The sequence below is a fragment of the Ctenopharyngodon idella genome, chromosome 5 (assembly GCF_019924925.1).
Source record: "Ctenopharyngodon idella isolate HZGC_01 chromosome 5, HZGC01, whole genome shotgun sequence".
NCBI lineage: Eukaryota > Metazoa > Chordata > Actinopteri > Cypriniformes > Xenocyprididae > Ctenopharyngodon > Ctenopharyngodon idella.
The window spans coordinates 14,705,072-14,728,751 of record NC_067224.1 but is presented as its reverse complement, the minus strand read 5'-3'; the positions used below and the strand labels follow the sequence as shown (position 1 = coordinate 14,728,751).

At 36.7% G+C, this 23,680-nt stretch overlaps 1 protein-coding gene across 1 annotated transcript in view; it reads left to right on the top strand.

The window, feature by feature from the left end:
* Window positions 1-23,680, top strand: part of setbp1 (SET binding protein 1) — a 70,935-nt gene that overhangs the window by 4,582 nt on the left and 42,673 nt on the right. Inside the window, exon 2 of the mRNA XM_051894204.1 lies at window positions 18,453-19,086. Within this exon, the coding sequence (XP_051750164.1) occupies window positions 18,616-19,086 (471 nt within the window). The 5' untranslated portion in view covers window positions 18,453-18,615. The remainder of the gene's footprint in view (window positions 1-18,452; window positions 19,087-23,680) is intronic.

The window sequence follows — 23,680 nt, the reverse complement described above, 5'->3', positions numbered from 1 at the left end:
GATGACAGAGAATTTGCCAGTATTGTCAGCAGTTTAATTCAGAGTGCTAATCTGTCAGTTTTGACCTGTGCTCAATCCTTAAATTGGACAAGAACCAGTAAACCTTATCTATTAGTATTAGTATAGACATGGAATTTATTATCTGAATATGTTTCATACCTATGCATTGATGCCAGTTGTGATTTGAGCCACACTGAGTTAAACCCTCAGTCTGCTGCTGCTAAAGGCTGGCCCACACTAAAAGATTTTTAAAATCTTATCAGATTTTCAAAATGTGAGCAAGACCACAAGCATGACAATAAAAAAATCATAGATTTAATAGTTTTGTTCCTATAGTGTGTGGAGTGCCACAATGCGACCAATACAGCTCACCACACGCTAACCGATTCCATTCACAAACAACCAGAGTCCCACCTGTGAACACAGGAAATCTTGCAAAATCTCTTGCGGTCAAACGTGACTTTAGAGTAAACAAACGTGACGGATGAGGCAAGTATTGGCCGACACTGTTCACGTGAGCACCACGATGCATGCGTGTGATGCTGACGCAGGAGCCGACCAATACTGAGTCGCCTTTCTGACGTAGAACCCGGAAGCCTGCACTGTGTCTACAATGTAAACCGCATAGGAGACTGACAGGGAAGAGAAGAAATTGTTGAAAAAAGTTATTTTTGTTTTATTTTTGTGCACAAAAAGTATTCTCGTCGCTTCATAACATTTAGGTTGAACCACTATAATCACATGGACTATTTTAACAATGTCTTAACCAATTTCAGACCTAGAAAGGTAGTAATGTTGTTGCTGTGTATAGTGAGGTCAGAAAGCTCTCGGATTTTATCAAAAATATCTTAATTTATTTTCCGAAGATGAGGTAATAGTAATAGTTTTTGGTAATAGTGTTTGGACTGCTTTTCACAGAAAATTCACGAAAAAAAAGCACTTCCGCATTCTTCAAAAAGCTTATGCTGAATGTCCTACGCCTTCTACTTATGGAAAAAATGGAACTGGCGCCGCGTTCGTTCCGTAAGTTGAATAAGGAAGTTGTAGGACATTCAGCGTAAGCTTTTTGAAGAATACGGAAGTGCGGTTTTGGCGGAACCACTTAAAGGCGATCATTTGTTGATATATAGAGCGTATACATTTAAATATTTTTTAGAAAATGACCGATCGTTTCGCTAGACAAGACCCTTATTCCTCGTCTGGTATCGTTTAAAGCCCTTTGAAGCTCCACTGAAACTGTAATTTTTACCTTCAACCGTTTGGAGACCATTGAAGTCCACTATATGGAGAAAAATCCTGGAATGTTTTCCTCAAAAACCTTCATTTCTTTTCGACTGAAGAAAGAAATACATAAATATCTTGGATGACATGGGGGGTAAGTAAATTATCAGGAAATTTTAATTGGAAAGTAAACTAATCCTTTAATGGTGGTGATGTTGATGCTAATTTCTGGGTTGGAATATAAAAAAAGTCATCAGTGCAGCGCTCTATAATGAATACCTCCAAATTGACCCTTTGCTAAGCCCCGCCCACCTTCATTACTGTTGAAACTCGGGCAAGCCTCACACATTCCATAGGAGCAAACAGGAGATTTCTGTGAACACAGCAGTGCGATTTTCAGTAAAATATCCTCATGAAGTAATTGGTTATTATTCTTATGAGGGCTTAAAATGAAGTGTGACATTTGCTAAGGATGTTTATCTGCCATTTTTTTTCACCCAAAAATAAGAATCATTTACTTACCCTCCTGTTGTTACAAACCTGTATGACTTATGTTCATCTTCAAAACACAAATGAAATCTGAGATGTTTCTGTCCCTCCACTGAAAGCCCATCAAAACTTTGACTCTTCAAAAAGTTCATAAAGAAATCATAAAGGTATTCTACATGAATCAAGTGGTTTAATTGAAGTCTTCTGAATTGCTTTATATGATGAACTTTTAATCAAGGTTTTTCTTTGTCAATTCACATAACCATTGTTAATGAACAGAAACTCAAACATGCTTGCGACACACAAGCACCAATGAGTTTTGTTCTTGTGCATCAATCAAGTATCATATTTGATGTGCTCTATTTGTGTGCGTTGATCAGTGTTTACATATAAATAAAAGCCTAAATGAAATCTGTTCATCATATAAAGAGATTGCGTCTCTTCAGAAGACATGGGTTTAACTGCTCGGTTCATATGGCATCGTGTTTCTTTTGTGATGTCTTTATAAACGGTTTAATGTGTGGAACTTTTGGTTGTGTGGACTTTCAATAGAGGGACTGAAAGGATGAGAGGATATTAAAACTGACTTCATTTGTGTTTCGAAGATGAATGAAAGTCATTCAGGTTTGGAACGACATGAGGGTGAATAAATTATGACAGAATTTTCAGTTTTGGGTGGAACTTAACTTTAAAACAAGTCTGGAGACTTCTGTTTCTATCATGTTGTGCTTCTCTGTTCTATAAATTAATTGTTAAATTACGCAGTAAAAACCACACACTGCAAATCAGAATTCAGGCGGACACTTCTCACAGTCACAATACACATGTACGATTGTGGGCTGCACGATACATCATTTTAGCATCGATATCTCGATGTGCACAACTGTTTTGCAGCATAGACAGCACACGAACACTGAATTCCGTTCTCTTTTAGTGCTTGAATGTACACATTCACGCAAAATTATGTCAAAATGGCAGTCTCGGCAAGTATCCTCGTAAACACAGTCACTTACATCTAACTGAACAGGGCTCAAAATGAACTTTTTTTTACTTGCTAGCTCTGGTGCTTCCAACTTCAAAAAGTTAGGAGCACCAGCAAAAATTTAGAAGCACCACAACTAAAGTGTTCAGTTTACGTTTCCAAAATATCTGTTTACATTTCCAAAATTCCTTTTGCCATTAGTAATGGCAATAATCCAGTGAGACTTTTGTATGCACATGGAGTCTGACAACAGCCGCTATGCTCCACAAGGAGATCTGATCTCACCATTATCGAGTCCATCTGGGATTACATGAAGAAACAGAAAAAAATTAAATCCAGAGAAACCTGTGGCAATGTCTCCAAGATGCCAGAAGAAACCTACCTCCGAAACTACAGTACTGTGAATAGTTTTAGGCACGTGTGTAAAAATGCTGTAAAGTGAGGATGCTTTCAAAAATAATGTCATAAATAGAAGTTAACTGATGAATAAAAGCTATTAACTAAATCAAATCAATATTAGGTGTGACCACCCTCTGCGTTAAAAACAGCTTTTGTCCTAGGAACACTTGTGCATAGTTTTTCAGGTAGCTTTGGAGGAAGGTTTCTTCAAGCATCTTGGAGATGTTGCCACAGTTCTTCTGGATTTAGTCTGTCACAGTTTCATCTGTTTCTTCATGTAATCCCAGACAGACTTGATAAAGGTGAGATCTGATCTCTGTGTTGAGCATACCAGCTGTTGTCAGACTCCTTTGTGCATACAAAAATCTCACTGGATTATTATAATTAATGGCAAATGGAATGTTTGGAAATGTAAACTGATATTTCCTACTGACACACTAGAGCAGGGGTGGCTAACGTTGGTCCTGGAGAGCCACAGTCCTGCAGAGTTCAGCTTCAACCCTAATCAAACACACCTGAACAAGCTAATCAAGGTCTGAAGGGTTACTAGAAAGCTATAGGCAGGTGAGTTTTTATCAAACAAAATATCGCAATGTCAGTTTTTTTCCAATATCGTGCAGCCCTAGTAATATTCTGGCAGCTGGGGCACCAGATAAAAACTGAAATAAAGGTCTCGTAAAAACAAACAAACAAACATAAAAAAAACGTAGATTTGCATGAAACACTCTAGAAACTATAGAGCAAATGCTAATGGCTAGTATGGCAGTGCTGCTTAAAGGGTTAGTTCACCCAAAAATGAAAATAATGTCATTTATCACTCATCCTCATGTCGTTCTACACCCGTAAGACCTTCGTTCATCTTCGGAACACAAATTAAGATATTTTTGATTAAATCCGATGGCTCAGTGAGGCCTGCATTCACAGCAATGACATTTCCTCTCTCAAGATCCATAAAGGTACTTAAAACATATTTAAAACAGTTCATGTGAGTACATTGGTTCTACCTTAATATTATAAAGCGACAAGAATATTTTTTGTGCGCCATATCTAGTGATGGCCAATTTCAAAACACTGCTTCATGAAGCTTCGGAGCTTTACGAATCAAATCAGTGGTTTGGAGCGGCAAAGTCACATGATTTCAGCAGTTCCGAATCACTGATTCGACTCAAAAGATTCATAACGCTCTGAAGCAGTGTTTTGAAATCGGCCATCACTAGATATTGTTAAAAAGTCGTTATTTTGTTTTTTTTTTTGGCGCACAAAAAATATTCTCGTCACTTTATAATATTAAGGTAGAACCACTGAACTCACATGAACTGTTTTAAATATGTTTTAAGTACCTTTATGGATCTTGAGAGAGTAAAATGTCATTGCTGTGAATGCAGACCTCACAGAGCCATCGGATTTAATCAAAAATATCTTAATTTGTGTTCCGAAGATGAACGAAGGTCTTACGGGTGTAGAACGACATGAGGGTGAGTAATAAATGACATTATCATTTTTGGGTGAACTAATCCTTTAATACAGTTGCGTTCATACAGAGTTTTTTTTTTTTTTTTTTTTTTTTTTTTTTTTTTTTACAAGCATGACAACCGCATTCTATAACCGAACTGACACCTGCACATTTTTAAGACAACCGCATTCTCGACAAACCCTCGTTTATTTAGTAACACGCTGTCAATTGTGATGAAACTTCCCGGTGTTATGGACATCGCCATGTTTAATTATGACGCTGAATGCAGTTGTGACTTCAGCTGTTCGTTCATGCACATATGCATTTAAGCAGGTACTTTAATCTGCTGAATGAATGAACAAAACATTTCAAGATTTAGTCCTTGCTGTCAATTCCAAACACTGACTATTCAGCGATCATGGACATTTGTATTACTGGTAGGTGCCTTTTAATTATTTTGTATCTTATGAGAAAATGTTGAACAAAACTTTGAAAGAATAATGGCTGAAGTTATGGTTATTATTTATTGGTAGGTTAACTAAAGGATTAATCGACTAATCATTAAAAAAAAAAATCATCAGCAGATTACAGCTCTAGTTATGAGTGAAATAACCTTTGGACAAGTCAAACTGTCCTGCAGAGTTCAGCTCCAACCCTAATTAAACACACTTGAACCAGCTAATCAAGGTCTTCAGGATTCCTAGAAACTTTCAGGCAGGTCTTCAAGAAAGGTGGTCAGTCCAAAGCATGTGTCAAACTATTCTCCTGGAGGGCTACTGTCCTGCAGAGTGTAGCTACAACCAGTAAGGTGTTCTTCACTACTTTCGATCCCTTGGGGTTTATCTTGAAAAGGGCTCTTTTGAATGAAAAACAAACAACTTTAGTAATAGACTCTACTGTATACTGTGTTTAATATACTAGCAATAAAAGTAACAGGATAGTGGGAATGTGCACAGAGCATGTTTGTGGTGAGTTTTTGCAAGAGAGGTGTGTGTGTGTGTGTGTGTGTGTGTGTGTGTGTGAGGCTACGTGGATCAAACTAATCTGGATACATTTGAAAACACACCTTCTTTTTTTCTTTTCTTTTTGGCCTTCCTTCCACACTGAGATGTGATTTTGTCCTGAGAAAATTGAGCTTTTTGAAGATGCTCTCCTGAGTGAATACATTTGAAAACGGCATTTGCACCTTGTAGTGTGGACTGTGAAAATGGATGGATTTTGAGAACGATGACACGTTTGTGATGCATATTGTACTGATATATATGTGCCTGCTATGTGTTATTTACTTTCACAATGTTGCTAAATATGCACGTTACTTTGTACAATCTTCATATTACATTCCTGTAAAGATGACAGAAAATGTACTCACAATTGGTGTCCTGGAGCAAAATATGAGGGCGATTGTGTTTTAGACCATACAACAACCATACAATGGCGATTTGAGTTTCACCTGAACCCATCAGTAAGTAGTGAGATATGTTGGTAATAAAACGATTGTGCAAGAAGAATAATGTGACAGATTTATTATGTCTGGTTTCGCTGTATCATCTCTGAGCTTTTATTACATTTTATGATGATTTGAGCATTTTCTGACATTTCAGTGTGGATGAGAAACTTCTGGAAAACATTTGAAAAAGCTAGTGTGGACGGAGAGCATTTTGAAACGAAAATGTGTTTCAAATGTGTAGATTAGTGTAGACTTAGCCAGAGAGAGTGTTTCATAACTGATTTGATGTATGAAATTAAATACTGCTTTCTTACCTTGGTAAGAATCTCAGTGTTGCTCATTGGCCTGCTGGGTATGATATGTTAAGGCATTTGTAAGAGGAAAACATCAACCCAGCAGCATCACTGAGGATGGTGATTAACAGGTGGCTATTAACAATGATTTGGTCCACAGATAACAAAGTACTCTTGCTGCCAAAGAAGAACTTCCTGTTATACACAAGAGACGGGATCTGTAACTTTTTGTGGCTAACTGAACCCAAAGAACATCAATTCCAGCAAATATTAAATATTATCTTTTAATGGTGCAACTGTCACCTCACCTTGATATCAGCAACTTATCTAAAGAGAGAGAGAGAGAGAGAGAGAGAATGTGAGTAACATGTGAGTGCATGGGACATGTTAATTCATAACTCTACAAAAATCCAAAGAAAAATGTATTGAACCCGATCAGTTTCTGTGTTCCTGTTTCTGTGTGTGCGCTTTAATGAAGGCAGCACATTAATTTAGAACGGTGCTTAAACTGACTAGAACTAGTACATTCAACTGTTTGAACCGCACCTTCCCGCCAAGACAGAACATGATATACTAAGCTAAAATGTAGAACATGAATTATATTTGAACATACTGTATAAGGATACATAAAAATAGTGTATGACACACATTGACACAGCATGAAGTCAAAATTCCAACATGTACCATCAATGTGTCTATTTCAGAAAGCTAAGCTGACCTTGCAGTCCATTTAGTTAATGACTCCCAACTGAATTTTAGTACATAAGGCATCCCAATGAACCTGGTCTCAGAAGAAAAAGGCATTTTTGAGCTTTTAGAGTCAAATGTAGGGCTGGGCGATATGGCAAAAAAATAAAATTTCGATTATTATTATTTTTTTTTATTTTTTTATTTTTTAATGTTCAACTAGTCAACTTAACTTAACTACAATATGATTTAAGAAACATTCTCTTTATTAACAATCTGTTAAAAAAAAAAGTTCCATTCAAAGAGCACCACACATGAAGTGATCAACATGGTGTAAATGTAAAACAATTTGTTAAATATCTTTGCAGAAAATATGCCTGAAATATGAAGGCAAATGTTGTACAAACTTATCTTAAACACATCCTATATACTCAGAAATAATATAAAATAAGAAAATGCTAAATATTTCTTAGCCAAAAAAGTAATAGCAATAAATAACACCAGTAATAGGCTATTATTAACAGCAAATGCTTTGTAAAAACAGAAAACAACAGCAGCTTTCAGCCTGTCACCATCATGCAAACATGAAATATCAAACAGGTTTACAGGTTTTTGCATTCCATTGCGCTATTTGTCCTATTGTTTTTATGTTTGGCGGACACGTTTTGGTGTTGCAATTGTGTCTCGCGTCTTTTTCAGCGTTTTACCCATTAAACGGCATTCTAAAAACACGGTTTTTAAAAAATTAAAAAAAAAAAAAAAAAAAAAAGCTCCACTCGCGTTTAATATCTTTGCCTTTTTTTCTCGCTCTATTGCCTGCGTCTCGTTTTTGTAACGCAATAAAGCATTTCCGAATGAACAGCCGCTTAAAAATAGTGATGTGTTCTAAGCTCATAGAGCGTCACATAAGAGCGGTTAATCAGACGCGCCGGCGCCATCTTGAGGTCGGATCATTTTCTTCTCCTAATACGGTTATCATTGCTGTATTGTCAACATGTCTAATTGTAACGCTTGCTAACATTTTTTTTTTTATTCAAAATCGCGATTTCTTGATTTAAAAAATAATAAAATCGAGGCAAAACATTAAATTCGAATTAATCGGAAAAATCGCCCAGCCCTAGTCGAATGCCTTAAAAATTCCAAATTCTTATATTATACTCATGTCTTGTATATAACAATGGTTAATTATTCTAAATCCACGCAACTTTTCCCTCAGGTGGAAAAATGGCAGTTATTCAGCAACAAAATGCAAGGGAAAGCCTAAAAACAGCAAAACTAGGGAGTAGGACTTGGCTAATGTTGATCAAAAAACAAAACTACACCTTACCGTCAACTGACACCTTAATTTTAAACATCATAAACATTTTAAATTATTAACGGTCTGCACCCAAAGTTTAAAACACACACACAGTCAACATTAGTTTAACGACAGATTTTCACTCCACACATCCATGAAAGACTGCAGTGTTTACGATCGAATGACTCCCATCGCACAGCTGCTCCAATGTGTGCTAGAAGAAACTGTATCCTTGCGCTGGGGCGGGAATTCCGTCAGTTTGAATATTTAAAATCTTCATAGTTGTCATTTAAATGTCCACGTATTTCAACATTGAATGGAGCAGAACTACTTAGACAAGCGGAACAAGGTGTGGTCAGTCAGTGTAGTGATGGGAAATCTGATTTTATTTATTTATTTATTTATTTATTTATTTATTTTTCCCCCCCACAAACTGGTTCTTTCGGATAGCTTGCATTCACCCCTCTTTCAAGTCAACTGCCCGGTTCATATATAACTGGAGTGCTGCTTAGAATGAGTTTGCAAAAAAACGGCTTCATAGAATAATATACTCTGCATAATTGGCTAAGTAACAGTATTTTTATGTGATAAAACAAAAAAATTCTTTAAAAATGTGAATGTTATGTTTATTCAGTTACATTATTTTCATGTTATTTTAACATTGGGCATGCATATTTACAGCATATTTCTCAGTTACAGAATGTTACGTAATGTAACTTCAAAAAATACGGGAAAAATCTGTACAATAAAACAGTAAAATTACAGATTTTTTTTAAACGGTGTACTGTGACCTCAGTAAATATTTAAAGTGACAATACGTTCTTTAAATTAATTATTTTTTGGATAATTTCCATAAAATTGAATCTACAACTACAATGCACAGATCTTCATAGACTTACATTAGAGAAGTGCAAACTGGTGGGAATGGTGAACGGCAGCAGTTGCTGATGTAGGATTGTTTAGTAGTGTGTTTAAGGCGGCGGCCAGTTGAGTCGTGGTTTGCCCACAGTCTGCTGCCAATAAAAACAGTACCCTGTGTAGTAACTAACAACAAAGAGTGCAAGTAAACAGTACATTTTTTTTTTTTTTTAAAGTATATTTATTAACAGCTTTTTGATTATACAAGGCAATTGTGATTTTATTTTGCAGGCCTACTTGTATTGGTTGTGTTGTCTTTTTGAGGTTATTGGATTGGAAAATCATTTCTCATGTCACTTTAGCACCTTGACCCATTAGTGTTGACTGTTGTGGCAGCTCAGCCATTCAAGAAACTAGATTTCCTAACTGGCCTTGAAATTAACATCATGGTCAGCCTCTCCTTTCACTGTGTGACCGTGTCTGGTCAAGGCACTGGAAAAGAAAGCATGATTTTTAGACAGCAGACACATTTGGTTTAATTCTGTTTCAAACCTGGCAACCTCACGCTACCAGTGATTGTTTATTTGCGTCCCACCATTGATGTAGAATATACTTTGTGTAGCCGCCCGAAGCTACGGCACATGGAGTGTGTAATTCAGCCGTGTCATGACAATTGATGTCTCCCTTGAACAAATATGGCCGGGATTGTGAAGTTTCCCTTCGTTTGTAGAACTGTGCCACTTTTGAGGGGTCTATTGATGTTAGCCAGAGTAGACGCCTTATTTGATTTAACACAAACGAAAATCAGCCTGTGAGGGAGAAGTACAGTCCGTTCAATATGGTGTGCTGCTGTGTGCATGGGTGTTCGCTCGTTCAAGCTGACAAAACACAAAAAATATGCCTTTTAAAAAAAAAAAAAAATTCCAGTTGAAAGAAGCTCAATTGAACAGACTGTACTTCTGTTCCTCACTATGTTTCTTGGCAATAACAATTAGGCTGGGATTGGATCCATATCCAGTATTTACTAGGGGTGTAACGGTACACAGACATGACGGTTTGGTACGTACCTCGGTTTTGAAATCACGGTTTGGTACAGGTTCGGTACAGCAAGGGGGAGAAAACTAAACATAAAATTGCTTTTTTTTTTTTTTTTTAGTAAACTGTGGTTTTATGTACAAATGTTTAAATATTAGGGTTGGGTATTCACATTTTAACCGGTACCAGTATCGGTACCTGAAATTCGGTATCTAACGGTACCTTTTTTTGGTACTTTACTGTCTGTGTAATAACAAAACATTTATTTCAGTGAAAAAAAAAAAAATAAGCCCAAACGTCTCAATTTCAACATTTAAAAATTTTACACACTAGATGACAATAAACTGTTACGTGTGCGCTGTAGTATGCATGAGATCACATTACAGCAGAGAATTCAAATGTCACGAAAGACCATTTCTTGCATTGTTCTTCACCTCTGCTGTTCAGCGCTGCGTTCGGACACGTGCCGTGAGTGTATGTTTCCTCAGCACGGTAACACAAAAGTGTTTCATTTTCCCCACGATGCTGTCAGAGCTGGAGTTTGACAACACTTGGAAAATATGACTGTGACAATATTTAGTATGTAAGTAACAACATGCTGAGCGCGCATGAGAGCGGTTTCTGCGCGGAACGCCGCAATGAGATTAACAATGCTTGCAACACGGATCATAGATCATATATGGACTGGAGTAAGCATGTTTCAAGTTTTTATCGACATATTGCAAATTGCATTGTCTCAGTCTGCATCTAGTTTTGTGAAATTTAACCACACTTCAGAACGTTTAGCCATTGCCCTGTGTGTTGCGTTTAAACAAGTTGCAGGGGTGACGTCGCATGGTCTCTCTCTTCTCTCTTTCTCTAACGTACCTCTTGTGATGTGTTCTCAGGTACCGAAATTTGGCACCAATTGATTTAATGTGAATCGGTACTCGGTAGTACCGACGTAATTCGGTTGGTGCCCTTAAAAGTACCGAGTTCGGTACCCAACACTATTAAATATGCAAAATGCTCCTCTCTAGAGTTAATTTCTTTAGTGAACTAACATGCTGTCAACACTAAATGCCTGAGGTAAATGTAATGCTATGTGAGATATTCTCAAGCTGTTTTATTTATATCTTTCCACAGTCGAAACATTGGTTGAGAGATAACATGTAAACATATCATTTGAGCGTTTGTTCTTCTGTGCTTTTTCCTGTTGTGGCGGTTAGCAAACAGAGTTGCATTACTACGTGCCCCCTTCTGGATTGGAGTGTGAATCGCCTGTGACTGACCGTCATGTGACTGCATGCACCGAACCGTTACGATACGGACGTCACGGTTTGGGACGAATACATGTATTTATACCCCTAGTATTTACCATATTTATTTTCAGTCATTTTGCTTTGCATATAAAACTAAGCAACATTGTAAATAGCTAGGCTAATGATTTTAATTTTTTTATTTGTTCATTATAATTGCAACGAAACAAATTTAGTGGTACATCTTTTCTTCCTTATTGTGATACATCCTAGTATAGCGGATTGTGGAAAAAAAAGTAGGGTGAGGACTTTTTTTATCCATCGTTTGTTGGTTGAATTTTGAGATGTGGTATTGTATTTAGAAATGAATGCAAAATTGCAGTCGATTATGAGCGTAAATGATTGGAGAAGTCTGGCATTTGTCACCAGTGAGAAGTCTGTCGTTTTATGGAAGAGGATTAGAGCCAAGCAATAATAATAAAAAAAAAAAAACAATCTTGAGATTAAAGTCATTATAATGCATTATAAAGATTAAACTTGCAGTTTTTCGAGAAAAAAATCCGAAATAAAATATTGAGAATAAAATCGTTGTGTTTCAAGAAAAAACTCATTAAAATTAGAGAAAAAAGTCAATAAAATGTCAAGAATAAACTCATCTGCTTATCTGTACATATAGTATGCTTTATTAGTATGATGTTTCCTGAGTTTGGTCTGTTAATACCACTGTCGTAGGACATTATCCCACCTTAAATGTTTTTCACGTTAAGTGTTTTAGAATGGTCCTTTTCGTGTCCACTGGTCGTTATTTCATGTTGGACAAAATCGCGCAAATTGGACTATTACTATTACTAGTTATTGAAAGAAACCCTAAAATATAGCTTTACTAAGTGATCCAACTCTGTCATGTTCTCTATCAGTAAGCAATGAACATGAGACTGATCGAATGTGTGATTTCTCAACAACTCGAAATGCAATGAGATAATTCTCAGCAATTCTCAGCCTTTTTTTCTCGAAATTTAACAAGTTTTTTTTACACAATAAACACAAGTTTATTTTCAAATATGAGGTTATTCGACATTTTATTTCAACTTTTTCCTCGACCTTTAACTTGACATCGAGTTATTTCTCGAAACACGACTTTTTCAATTTAATGAGTTTATTCTCAACATTTCATTTAGACTTTTCTCGAAATTTAGTGAGTATTTTCTGATTGTATTGTATTTCGAGTTTCTCAAAAAACTTTTTTTGCATTATAATGACTTTAGCCTCAAGATGGTTTTATTTATTTTTTTTATTATTGCTTGGCCCTAATCCTCTTCTGTAGTCATTTTCTCCACAAGATCCAGTTATTATGACATTTTGATTAAAAATTACGATGTCCAAACAGAGAAGACCGATATGCATGAAGGAATTGTTCATTATTCATCAGTATCTGTCCTTGCCTTGATTAGTAACCAAAACACAGTCTGTTTGAATCAGTTCCTTTGCAAACTGTTTATTTAAGTAAATAGACTCAAAACTCTGATTCAACAAATAATTTGGGTCATCACCTGGAAATGTTGTCAGAAGTCTCTGCATGGCATGTTTCATACATTAAAATGTTTAAATGAAAAATATAGTCGATTATTTAGTATTATCACACAGCCCTAATATTGACACCCCAATGAATAGAGTATAATAAGACACAAACTGAAGGCCTCTGTGGCATTTAATGGTCTTAAATACTCATTAGATATAAGATAAGAATAAAGACCAATTGTCTGCAGAAAATGGGAAACTTATAGAACAATTATTGTAAACAATTGAGAATCAAATTATGTTTATTATTTCAAAAGAGTTTTAATTGTAACTGGATCCCTTTGGTATCTTATCAAAAAGATGATAATAAAGCTACTTAGAGTTTCCTCTGTGTTTACCACCAGACCTCAACAAAGTGTGAGCACATGGTTGTTTGGCAAGGCTATTTGTGAGTCTACCTCAAGCCTGCTCTCTTTTCATGACCTTAAAAGGGACGGGGACAGAGAGGAATCCTCTCACCACAGCACACAGTCCTGACACCCGACTACAGATTGTGTCAGTTCAAAAAAGTCCTTTGAGCACAGGCTTTGAAAGAAACCCAGAACATACTGTACATCTCACTTGTAAACAGTATAGTGTCATATTAAAATCAGGCATCAATAGTAAGGTCTTTTAGGAGTTCAGATTATGCTTGCCCTGCCAACTTCTTCACTGGCACATTTTTATTTTAAAACGTATTTTAAATAAAATGTATATTGAAGAGATATATATATATATATATATATATATATATATATATATATTATTGAAATTATATATACAGCTCCATAAAGGTATTGTTAATGCCCATTTTAATCAGAAATTGCACCTTTTTTTTTTTTTTTTTTTTTTTTCACTAATTACCAAAGCTATCACTCTAGCTACATAACTTTAACTTGAAGACTAGTTTAAAATGTTAAATTTGCAACAGAAATGTTCAATACATCACTCAACCAGTTTTAAGTTATAAAAAAATGTATGTGTAAGAATTAGTGACACCACTGCACTGGCCTGACAGGGCAAGTGGCAGTTCTTTCAGCCAGACCCAGGTCAGCTGACCATCCTTTTTGTTAAGCCTTTATTACAGTTTATTTCTGTACTTTTCAGCCACCATTGAAACACATTTGATTGATTTATAATCATAACCCAGTTGAGCTGATTTTGTTCAGCTGAACTAGATGAATTCGTTCAGATAATTGCCCCCCCGATGCTCTGATCATCTTAATTGAGATGCATCAGAAAAGAGGGCAGATCAGTATGTAAAGCCTCTTGAGTGTGAGTGTCTGAATATATCCCCCCCCTTTGAGTCTGCCACAGGCAGTGCTGCTGACACAGAACTGCTTTATGTGTTGTAGTTACCCACGGTCTGCCCGGGGCATATTTGTGATAATAATAAACCTGTTTATGAGCTGACTGTTTTCTTACACAATTAGTGTGCAGTTAGCGTGCCCACTCTACCAGACAGGGCTTTCTGTTACATAAACTGGGTGTTGGGGTTTAGTATTGTGTAAGGGGCATTATTTTTGTGAGTGTATGGATTAGACAAACACAACCAGGAGTCACACTGAGTCAAGAAATCTACAGCCTTGATTATTGACTGGCTATGTGAACAACCGTATTTACTTACGCGGAAGTGAATTGTTACATGTGCATACAAAAAAATCACTCCAGTTTGTAAACAAAAAACATGAATGCCAACAGTTAAGTCATATATTGTGTAGATATATTTTTTACAAAATAGGTGCTAGTAACTTGAAACAAACATGTTTTGAGTGGTTGTAGGTTGATTGGATATTTGTTCTGGATAGCTGCTAGGTTATTCTGAGTGGTTACTATAGGTGGTTGCTAGGGTGATCTGATTGGACACTTATAGTAAAGAATAGGGATGTGTGAGACTAGTTGATTAAACGATAGGCCTACTGCTGCTGCTAGTTGACTTGGAAACTAGTCATTTCTTTTTTTTTTTTTTTTTTTTTTTTTGCACATTTAATGTTTTAAATTACCATCATGTTAATGTTACATTTTAAAAGTAATGTATTTTGAAGGAGCAGAAAACAAAATCATTTCATTTTACCTCGGATTTTCTACCTTAGAACTCGTGGCGGGTTCAGAGAAATGTCCACTTGGAAGATGAGCAAGGTGAAGGAGTATTTTTACAGCCAACTAGGGCTGGGTATTGACACAAATTTCAAAATTCGATTCGATTTCGATTAAATTCGGTTTGATTCAATATCGATTATTTTGGATATATATATATCAGGAACAGTACATGGCAAATTTTTTCTCAACAAAAAATCTCTCAACTAATGCTGTAAACTATACATGGAAATCAGTTTTTCTAGCTGACTAACGAGTTATGGTCACTAATGGTTTTCTGAGGTAAATGTGACATTACGTGACATTGCTTACAAGCTGTTTTATTGACGTCTTTCCCGGTTGAAACACTGATTGAGCTATTCCATGAGACAGGATACGGATTTCGGCAAGTTGTACTGTATCTTTCAACATACCTTCAGATGATCATTCATGTTTATTTTGCGCTGTAACTGGTATTAAAGCGCCTCTCTTGAACTGAGGCGCTTCAGCGATCTGTCACGCCACATTAAACAGCACCAAAACGGTTATTTTTTGAATTTCGTAATAAAATGGACAGAATTTGACAGACTTTGTTTCATATCAAAAGTAACAAAGCACAAAGCTAATTACCATTTATTGGATTGGAGGAGTGCTACAATGTTCTATTCATTCATCAACTGAAAACAGTCTAGACTAATCGATTCTTGGGATTTAAGAATTGATATTGGTTCGTAAAAGTTAAAATCGATTTTTTTTTTTTTTTTTTTTACCCAGCCCTACAGCCAACACAAAACTTTTTCATTTTTTTCTGTCATGTCAAACTAAAATAACAATCAAGCTTGCTTATAGGCTTGTTATACTACTGGTTATGAGGGACAATACTTAATACTTGGGAAGTGAATTCGAGAAATTAATATTGTCATTCCAGAGCTAGTGTCCACACAGCTGACACGTTTAACTGTTGTAGCTTATCCATGTTGTGTGCACGAAATAGACACTGAACACAGTCATTGGAGAAGTGCTAATTAAACATCTGTTTTGCTCACTGATTTTAGCCCTCCAAAACCATTTTGACCCGAAACTGAAAATTTTCGGTAGACAAATTTTCAGTGCATCCCTAATTATGAAATATACAAATTGTAAGAAGTGAAGTTGCAATTATTTAAAATGTAGTCACAATCACAATAAATAAATTTTAAAGTTTAAAGACGCGATTTTGAGAAATAATTTCATAATTACGAGAAATAAAGTCTCAATTGCGCAAACTATTGACAATTTTGAGATATACATTCAAATTTGTAAGAAAAAAAGAAATGTAGTCACAATTTCAAGAAATAAAGTCCCAACTGTAAAATACTCAAGTCACAATTGTAAGGAATAGTCATAATTATGATAAATAAAAATCGCAATTACTTTTTTCATATATATATATTTTTTGCTTCAAGGCGGAGAAAGTTTTCCATACTGAACCATGTTTGTACAGAACAGTATTAAGGCCTTAAAGAGGAGTGACAACCATTTTTAACTGCAGTGTGTACGTGTCCATGATGAATTTACGTCACAATTTTAGTTGGTTTGCCAAATAGCTAGAACACCCAAGATGCATCAGGACACTAGGTATAGACAAGTAAGATAAACAACTGGGTTTCATTGAGGATTTGTGAATGGCTGTGTTTGAGTCGGCATGGGCTGGAATGAGAAACATGCCATTTTGACTGTCATGATATGATGGATAGATAGAGCTGTTTAGTCTAGCGTGGATCCAGGCTGTCTTGCGATAGCTGCCGTTGTTTTCAGTAGCCTCTCATCTGTCACCTGTCTGGCAGTTGAAAGGGTAAATGACACTGAGCTCTGTCTGACAACAAGCCAAGAGCAGATGAGAGACTGAGCTCGATGCGGCCGAACCCTCAGTCGATATACATCAATACTGACATCATGCGACTGACGCTTGGGGAATGGAGAGTTTGTGTTGATCTCTTCTCAAAAATAGAAACTGCTTATTTCAAGGATTAGTGTTAAATTTGCCACTGTCCACCATTCTGGCTATTGTCAACTTTGTTTTGTCAGGCTTTACTGTGTGTGTCTCTGGGACTTGACATGAGTATGACATAACATCCGTATGTCATCAGTCTGAGCCAATCAGAATGCATTTTAGAATTAGTTGTGCAGTCAATGGATTGTGGTTTGGACTGAAATAATTGATATGTTGAAAGCTGGTATCCCCCCAAAAATTATGCTAAATTCATTCAATACCCAACTTGATGTGAGCTGCGGAGGTGTTATATTCAACCCTAATTGGGCTTTTCCAGGTTTGTGGTCACTCAGGTTGTGGTTTGTTTGATGTCTGGAAAGTGTTTATCACTGGGCCAGAGGCCTCATTTGTTGACTTTCACACCGTGACTAGGCTTACTCAACTGACCACTAAAGCAAATGAGCTGGTCAGCAATGTAATTATGGTGTCAGGGAGTTTGCCTGGAGCCAGCAGTAGAACTGTTTCAGGTTGAAGACTGTGTGCTTAAACCCTGATCCTGATTAATTGGTGGTTTAACAAAGGTGCATTTGTCTTGTTCAGTAATTCACCTTGCCCACTTAAATAGGAATTACGGTATTTCATCACTACATACAGGCTCTGACATTCTGAAATGTTTAAAAATGATATTTGAATTCTATTAATAAACTGTAATGGCCAATAACTGATAAATGGACGATTTTAAAATTCTATATACTATTTATATAGTATACTATTTGTCTAAATAAATGTAAAATAAAATGTTAGTAAAAACCAAAATCAGTGGTTTAAATGCATCTCAGCATTATAATGTGCAGTATTAAAAATGGATATTTCTTTTTGAGATTTGCTACAGATTGAGACTTTTTTTTTTTTTTTGAGTGAAATTATGTTTTTGTCAAGATTAAGTGAGCGTTAGATGATGGCAAAAATAATCTAAATGTAAAAACAGGGTTAAAATTTAAAGCGAATCAATAAAACAAAATCTTTAATATCATCCAGTATCTTATATAGTTCTGATAAAATTATTCGTGCATCCCTGATTAATAATAATTAAAAAGACTTTTGGTACACATCTATGTTTCCCTCACTGGACTTATGAGATTTGTCTGGAGCTGGGCTACACAACACTATGTAACAGAAATAGAAACCAAGTGCTAACAATACGACTTGTCACTTGTTGGGACTTGTTAGAACAACAGAAACTCTCGGATTAACCCTGAAAGAAATTTGATTTAGCCATGTTGCTTTATCGGTATGGTTAAGACACATGTAAATGAGAATGTGATGTGTAAATTATTTGATACAGACCTTTTTTGCTTGTTCAATGAGATTTGGTATGTCTGGACATATATAAATGTGTTTATAGTTTAAATCAACTAATATTTTGCTCTTTTTGACTGTACTTTCAGTTTCACCTGGGAAAAACTCCACCTTAGCGAGATTTATAAGATTCCGGGAGCACTAGAGCCAAAAGCCATCCCTCTCTGATTAAACTCAATCACCCGGTCCGGTGCCCAACTGTCCTTTTGGGTCCCTGTTTCCTGATTCTTGGGCCAAGCTTTGAGATTGTCAATGGAGCAAAGAGACCTTAATCGGACGGCCCGGCCCAAAGGAAATGAGGAGTTCTTCTCCACTGTTACCACCATCAACAGAGCAGACCTCAGTGAGGTGGGTCTCCTCGCCAGTCCGATGAAGAGCCTCCCTTTACCTGGAGAGCAACAGGACCATGAAGAGGACGAAGACCTCGGTCTGGGGAAGGACATGGATGTCACTTCCAATGCGGACAGTGAGAGGTGGGGACAGGGAGATGGGCTGGAGGAGCAGGAATTCTCCATCAAGGAGGCCAGTTTCTCAGAAGGCAGCCTAAAGTTGAAGATCCAAACGACCAAGCGGGCCAAGAAGCCTCCTAAGAACCTGGAGAACTACATCTGTCCTCCTGAGATTCGCATCACCATCAAGCAGCCAGGAGAGCAGAAGACCGCCAAACATGCCAAGAGCGGCAAGGGAGGGAAGGAGGAAGATAAAGGACCCCCCAGAAAAAGGGTTAGTGTCACCATCACTGTTTGGAAGTGCTGTTGTTTTCTTGTGTCATGTGATTATTCTGTTGTGTTGATGTGATATGGTATTACAGCAATAGCCAGTATGGATCGTAGTCAGATTAGATGGCATATTGAATTTGACTGCAGCGTGAGCCATGGTCAGCATATAAAATATAGAAAATGTCTTTTCAATGGAAGCCTGTTTATATATTTTTTTCAATAACAAAATATTTATTTTGTGAATTTATAATGTGATTTTTGTTCATCATTATGAATATGAAATAATTAATATGAATACCTTTGATTTTAAACTCATAATTCTGAGAAAGAATGGGTTATGAAAAATAGATGCAACCAATGACAGTACGACATATTGGACCTCATTCATGAAGCATTAGAAAAACTAATTTCTGTATAAATCATTCGTTAGTTGAAATTTAAATGTTTTGAGTTACATATCTCTTTGTATGAAATATTTCTTCTGTTTCTGTCTCTCCTATCCTTGTTTGTGTCAAATTAACTATGGCATCTGACTAAAGATCTTAAGCTAGCTCCTATAAGAACTAACTACTTAGACATGTTTTTTTTTTCTACATTTTATCATGCCAATTACAGCTTTCCAGCTCATATTCTCAATTTTGTGAACATTGTGTTTGACATGGCCTTTTTATTGAATATTCCACACAGTATTTGAAGTCTGTGCTCTTCTCTTTAAAAAAGAAAAATCACATTTGTGCTGGGCCTAGATGATACAATTGCATTTTCTGGGCTTTCAGCTTTTTGGCTGCTTGTCAAATGAAGTGTGTCCAGTGTGTGCCATAGAGTAACGTAACAGCTAGTCATTAACCTTTTGTGGCATTTAGACTGAGCGAGTTCATTGACTTGCATGTAATCCGGATATCTTGAGTGTAAAGGGTCTTTTTTGAATATTTCAGGCTGTTTTTGATTTGGGATAACAGAATGATATGAGTAGAATGATTTTTGGATATGGCTTCCATGGTAATTTCATGTTTTTTTCGACATGCTTCATGGTACAGTAGTATATAGCTATTCTTTGTAGTCTCTTGGAGTACCATGTAAATACTAGGGATGTGCTAAACTACTGTTTTCAAAATCAACTAGTTGTGACTTCCTAGGTCACAAGGTAGACCTGTATAATTAGGCTGGTTTTGAGTTCATATGATTCTGATCAGGTGCATTTTATAGGTGTATACAGAAGATGGGTTAGTTCACCCAAAAATGAGATGTTGCTCCAAACCCATAAGACTTTCATTTATCTTTGAGCCACAAATGAAAATATTTTAATGAAACCTGAGAGACTTCTGTCCCTCCATTGAAAGTCCATGACTGAAAGAATTTTCATTTTTGGATGATCTAACCATTTAATACAACAGCTTTAAAGGGTTAGTTCACCCAAAAATGAAAATTCTGTCATTTATTACTCACCCTCATGTCGTTCCACACCTGTAAGACCTTTGTTCATCTTCAGAACACAAATTAAGATATTTTTGATAAAATCCAATGGCTCAGTGAGGCCTCTATTGCCAGCGAGATGATTAACACTTTCAGATGCCCAGAAAGCTACTAAAAACATATTTAAAACAGTTAATGTGAGTACAGTGGTTCATCCTTAATATTATAAAGCAACGAGAATACTTTTTGTGCGCCTAAAAAAACAAAATAACGACTTTTCAACAATATTTAATGATGGCCGATTTCAAAACACTACTACTAAAATCACGTGACTTCGGCACTCCGAACCACTGATTCGAAACAAAATATTTGTAAAGCTTCGAAGCAGTGTTTTGAAATCGGCCATCACTATATATTGTTGAAAAGTCGTTATTTTTTTTTATTTTTTTTTTTTTTTGGTGCACAAAAAGTATTCTCGTCGCTTCATAATGTAAAGGTTGAGCCATTGTACTCACATGAAGTGTTCAATTATCTTGCTGTCAATGGAGGCCTCACTGAGCCATCAGATTTTATCAAAAATATCTTAATTTGTGTTCCGAAGATGAACAAAGATCTTTCGGATGTAGAACGACATGAGGATGAGTAATTAATGACATAATTTTCATTTTTGGGTGAACTAACCCTTTAAAAACTCAATAATAGCTGAGCGAGATGCTCTAAAAACAGCATTGCGTTGGTCTATATGTCTGTCTGTGGAGTATGAATGTAGCTGTACTTCATGAATTCAGAAAATAAAATATCTCAAAGCCAAAAAAACACCTAAGGCAGGACAACTGACATATCCTTAGTAAAGACCATAGTACATGAAAATAGTAATAATTCAGTACCATGGTATTTATCAGCCATTTGATACCATCAGTGTACCATGGTCCTGTTACAATCGGCTACTTTTTTTTGGAAGAAGAGCTAGAGAGGTTTCTGCCAAATTGTGTGAGTTCATGAAAATGTGAAACTCCAAAATGGCTCCTTTTAGTAAACACTTTCAGCTCACCACAACGTGCTCCATCAAGTTTTTAAAACAGATATGTCGCATTTTCCCCGTCCTCGCAGAAGAATGAAGGATTGTGGGAGAGAATGGGAGGAGAGGCTGGTGATCCCACAGCCAGAGTCTGTAATTTGACCATAATTAGGGAGAAAAATCTGTGCTTACTGAATCAGAGAAGGAACTGCCAGCATCAGCATCTTTCAGCAAACGCACCGCAGGCTCAAATTGATCGCGTTTCGTGTGGAATCTCTGGCGTTGAAACGCACTCATATCTTTTAATCTTTACAGTAATCTCTGTGGGTATGAATTATTTGTACTGTAATGGAAGACCAGCTCCTGCTGTTTCGTGTGATGTGCATTTAAAAGCCCATCCACGTCTGCCAAACGCATTTGACTTGATCTCAACAATTGATGGTTTGATTATTGGCCTTGAATTTTGTATGTGGCTGCATGTTATCTGATTTCCCCAGGGATTTCACTTCGCCTGGAGAGGAAGGACATTGTTGCCACAAAGCCAAAGCCAAAGGGTCTCGAATTTCTCTTATTTTCAGGCTGGGAAACTTAGCCTTCGTCCACCCCACAGAGATGAAATTTTCTAAAGCGGGCAGATACACACAGCGGAGAGGGTGATGGAGAAATCAATGGAAAACAGAGAAAGGCTCAAAGAGCAACAGGGAACAGAGGCGGGAAGCCTGGAGTGCAGCTGTCTCTTTCTGGCAATCTCCACATTGACCACAGACAGAGGGTCAAAAGGGGCAGAAGGAAGAACAGAAGAGGTGGCCTCACTCCACCGTCTAAAGTGTAGCCGTGTCTATAGAAAACCGCTCCAAAAAAGCAAAGAAAAGCAACTGCCCATCCCCCAAACACACACTACAGATGGAATCCCATTCACTTCGAGAAGGGACAGTGCCACAAACTCCTCATTTAGAGCCACCAAATCCCATTCTGTCCTTGCCGTTTGGAGCTTAGGCGTCAAGCCCAGCACCTCTTCTCATCTCTCGGTTACAAGCAGTGTGGGGTCAGGGGTTAGTGCGTAATTGAAACCGGCACGGACTCGCTGAGAATAGGGGCTTACATCAGCCCTCTCGGACCGCGACAGCTGCTCGCTGCGTCTTCCATTCGTAGCAACAACCTTTTTTCCCCCTGCTAATGTAATCAGAACGCCAGGGCAATGGCAGTTTAGACAAACCGGCACTCTGATGAATTAACTCGAGCTCCTCACATGGATTAGACGTACTCTTCCACTCACTCCACTTGATGACCTGTTTTGCACTTTAAGTGTTGTCGTGGGCTGCGGTGCTGGAAAATTAGTTTAATGCAGCAGAATTTTCTGCACCCACACAATAGTGTGACCACACAGCCAGAAATAGCTCGCAGCCTTCTCGCTAGCATTGTAAAAGCACAGAGTCTGGATGTGCAATTAGGCGGTCTGAATATGCAGAGGTCAGGACACGTTGTGTTTGGCGTCTCCATTAAGACTTAACCCATAAGTTTCGCAAATGGCATCTATTATTTTTTCCTTCTTAACAAACTCTGAAGAAAAACATTCAGTTTGAATTCACATTTTGCTAAAACGCACAATTTAAAAGCCCAGTACAAATGTTTCTGGATGATAATAGTGATCGCCCACTTGTGTATTTTGTATTTTTTCTGTTCATTTTCTCCACTAGGATTACAAAAACATCCCCAATAAAGAGTTCTAAGCCATGAATTAATTATTAATTATTAATTATTAATAATTATACTTATATTAAAATGTGTAATGAAATGTAATTTGTACTATACTTGTTGTTTATTTAAAAAAGTAGCAGTACTGTAATATATAATATAAAACTATATAATATAAATAACAAAAATGTTGATCTATACACATTTAAGCTATATATATATATATATAGATTAAATGTGTATAGATCAACATTTTTGTATAATAGTAGTTGTTTATGATTGTAGGGAGACTGATTTGATTGCATAATTAGTTATGAATAAATGCTTTATGGGAGTGGCAAGTTTGTTGTGGTTCTCGTTTCTGTGGTAACAGTCAGTTCTCTGATTGGTGGATTCAAGGCACTGCCCACTTTAGGATTGAGGATAATGTAGTTCTTCACAGGGAATTTGGCAGTTAGAATATTTTAAAGAT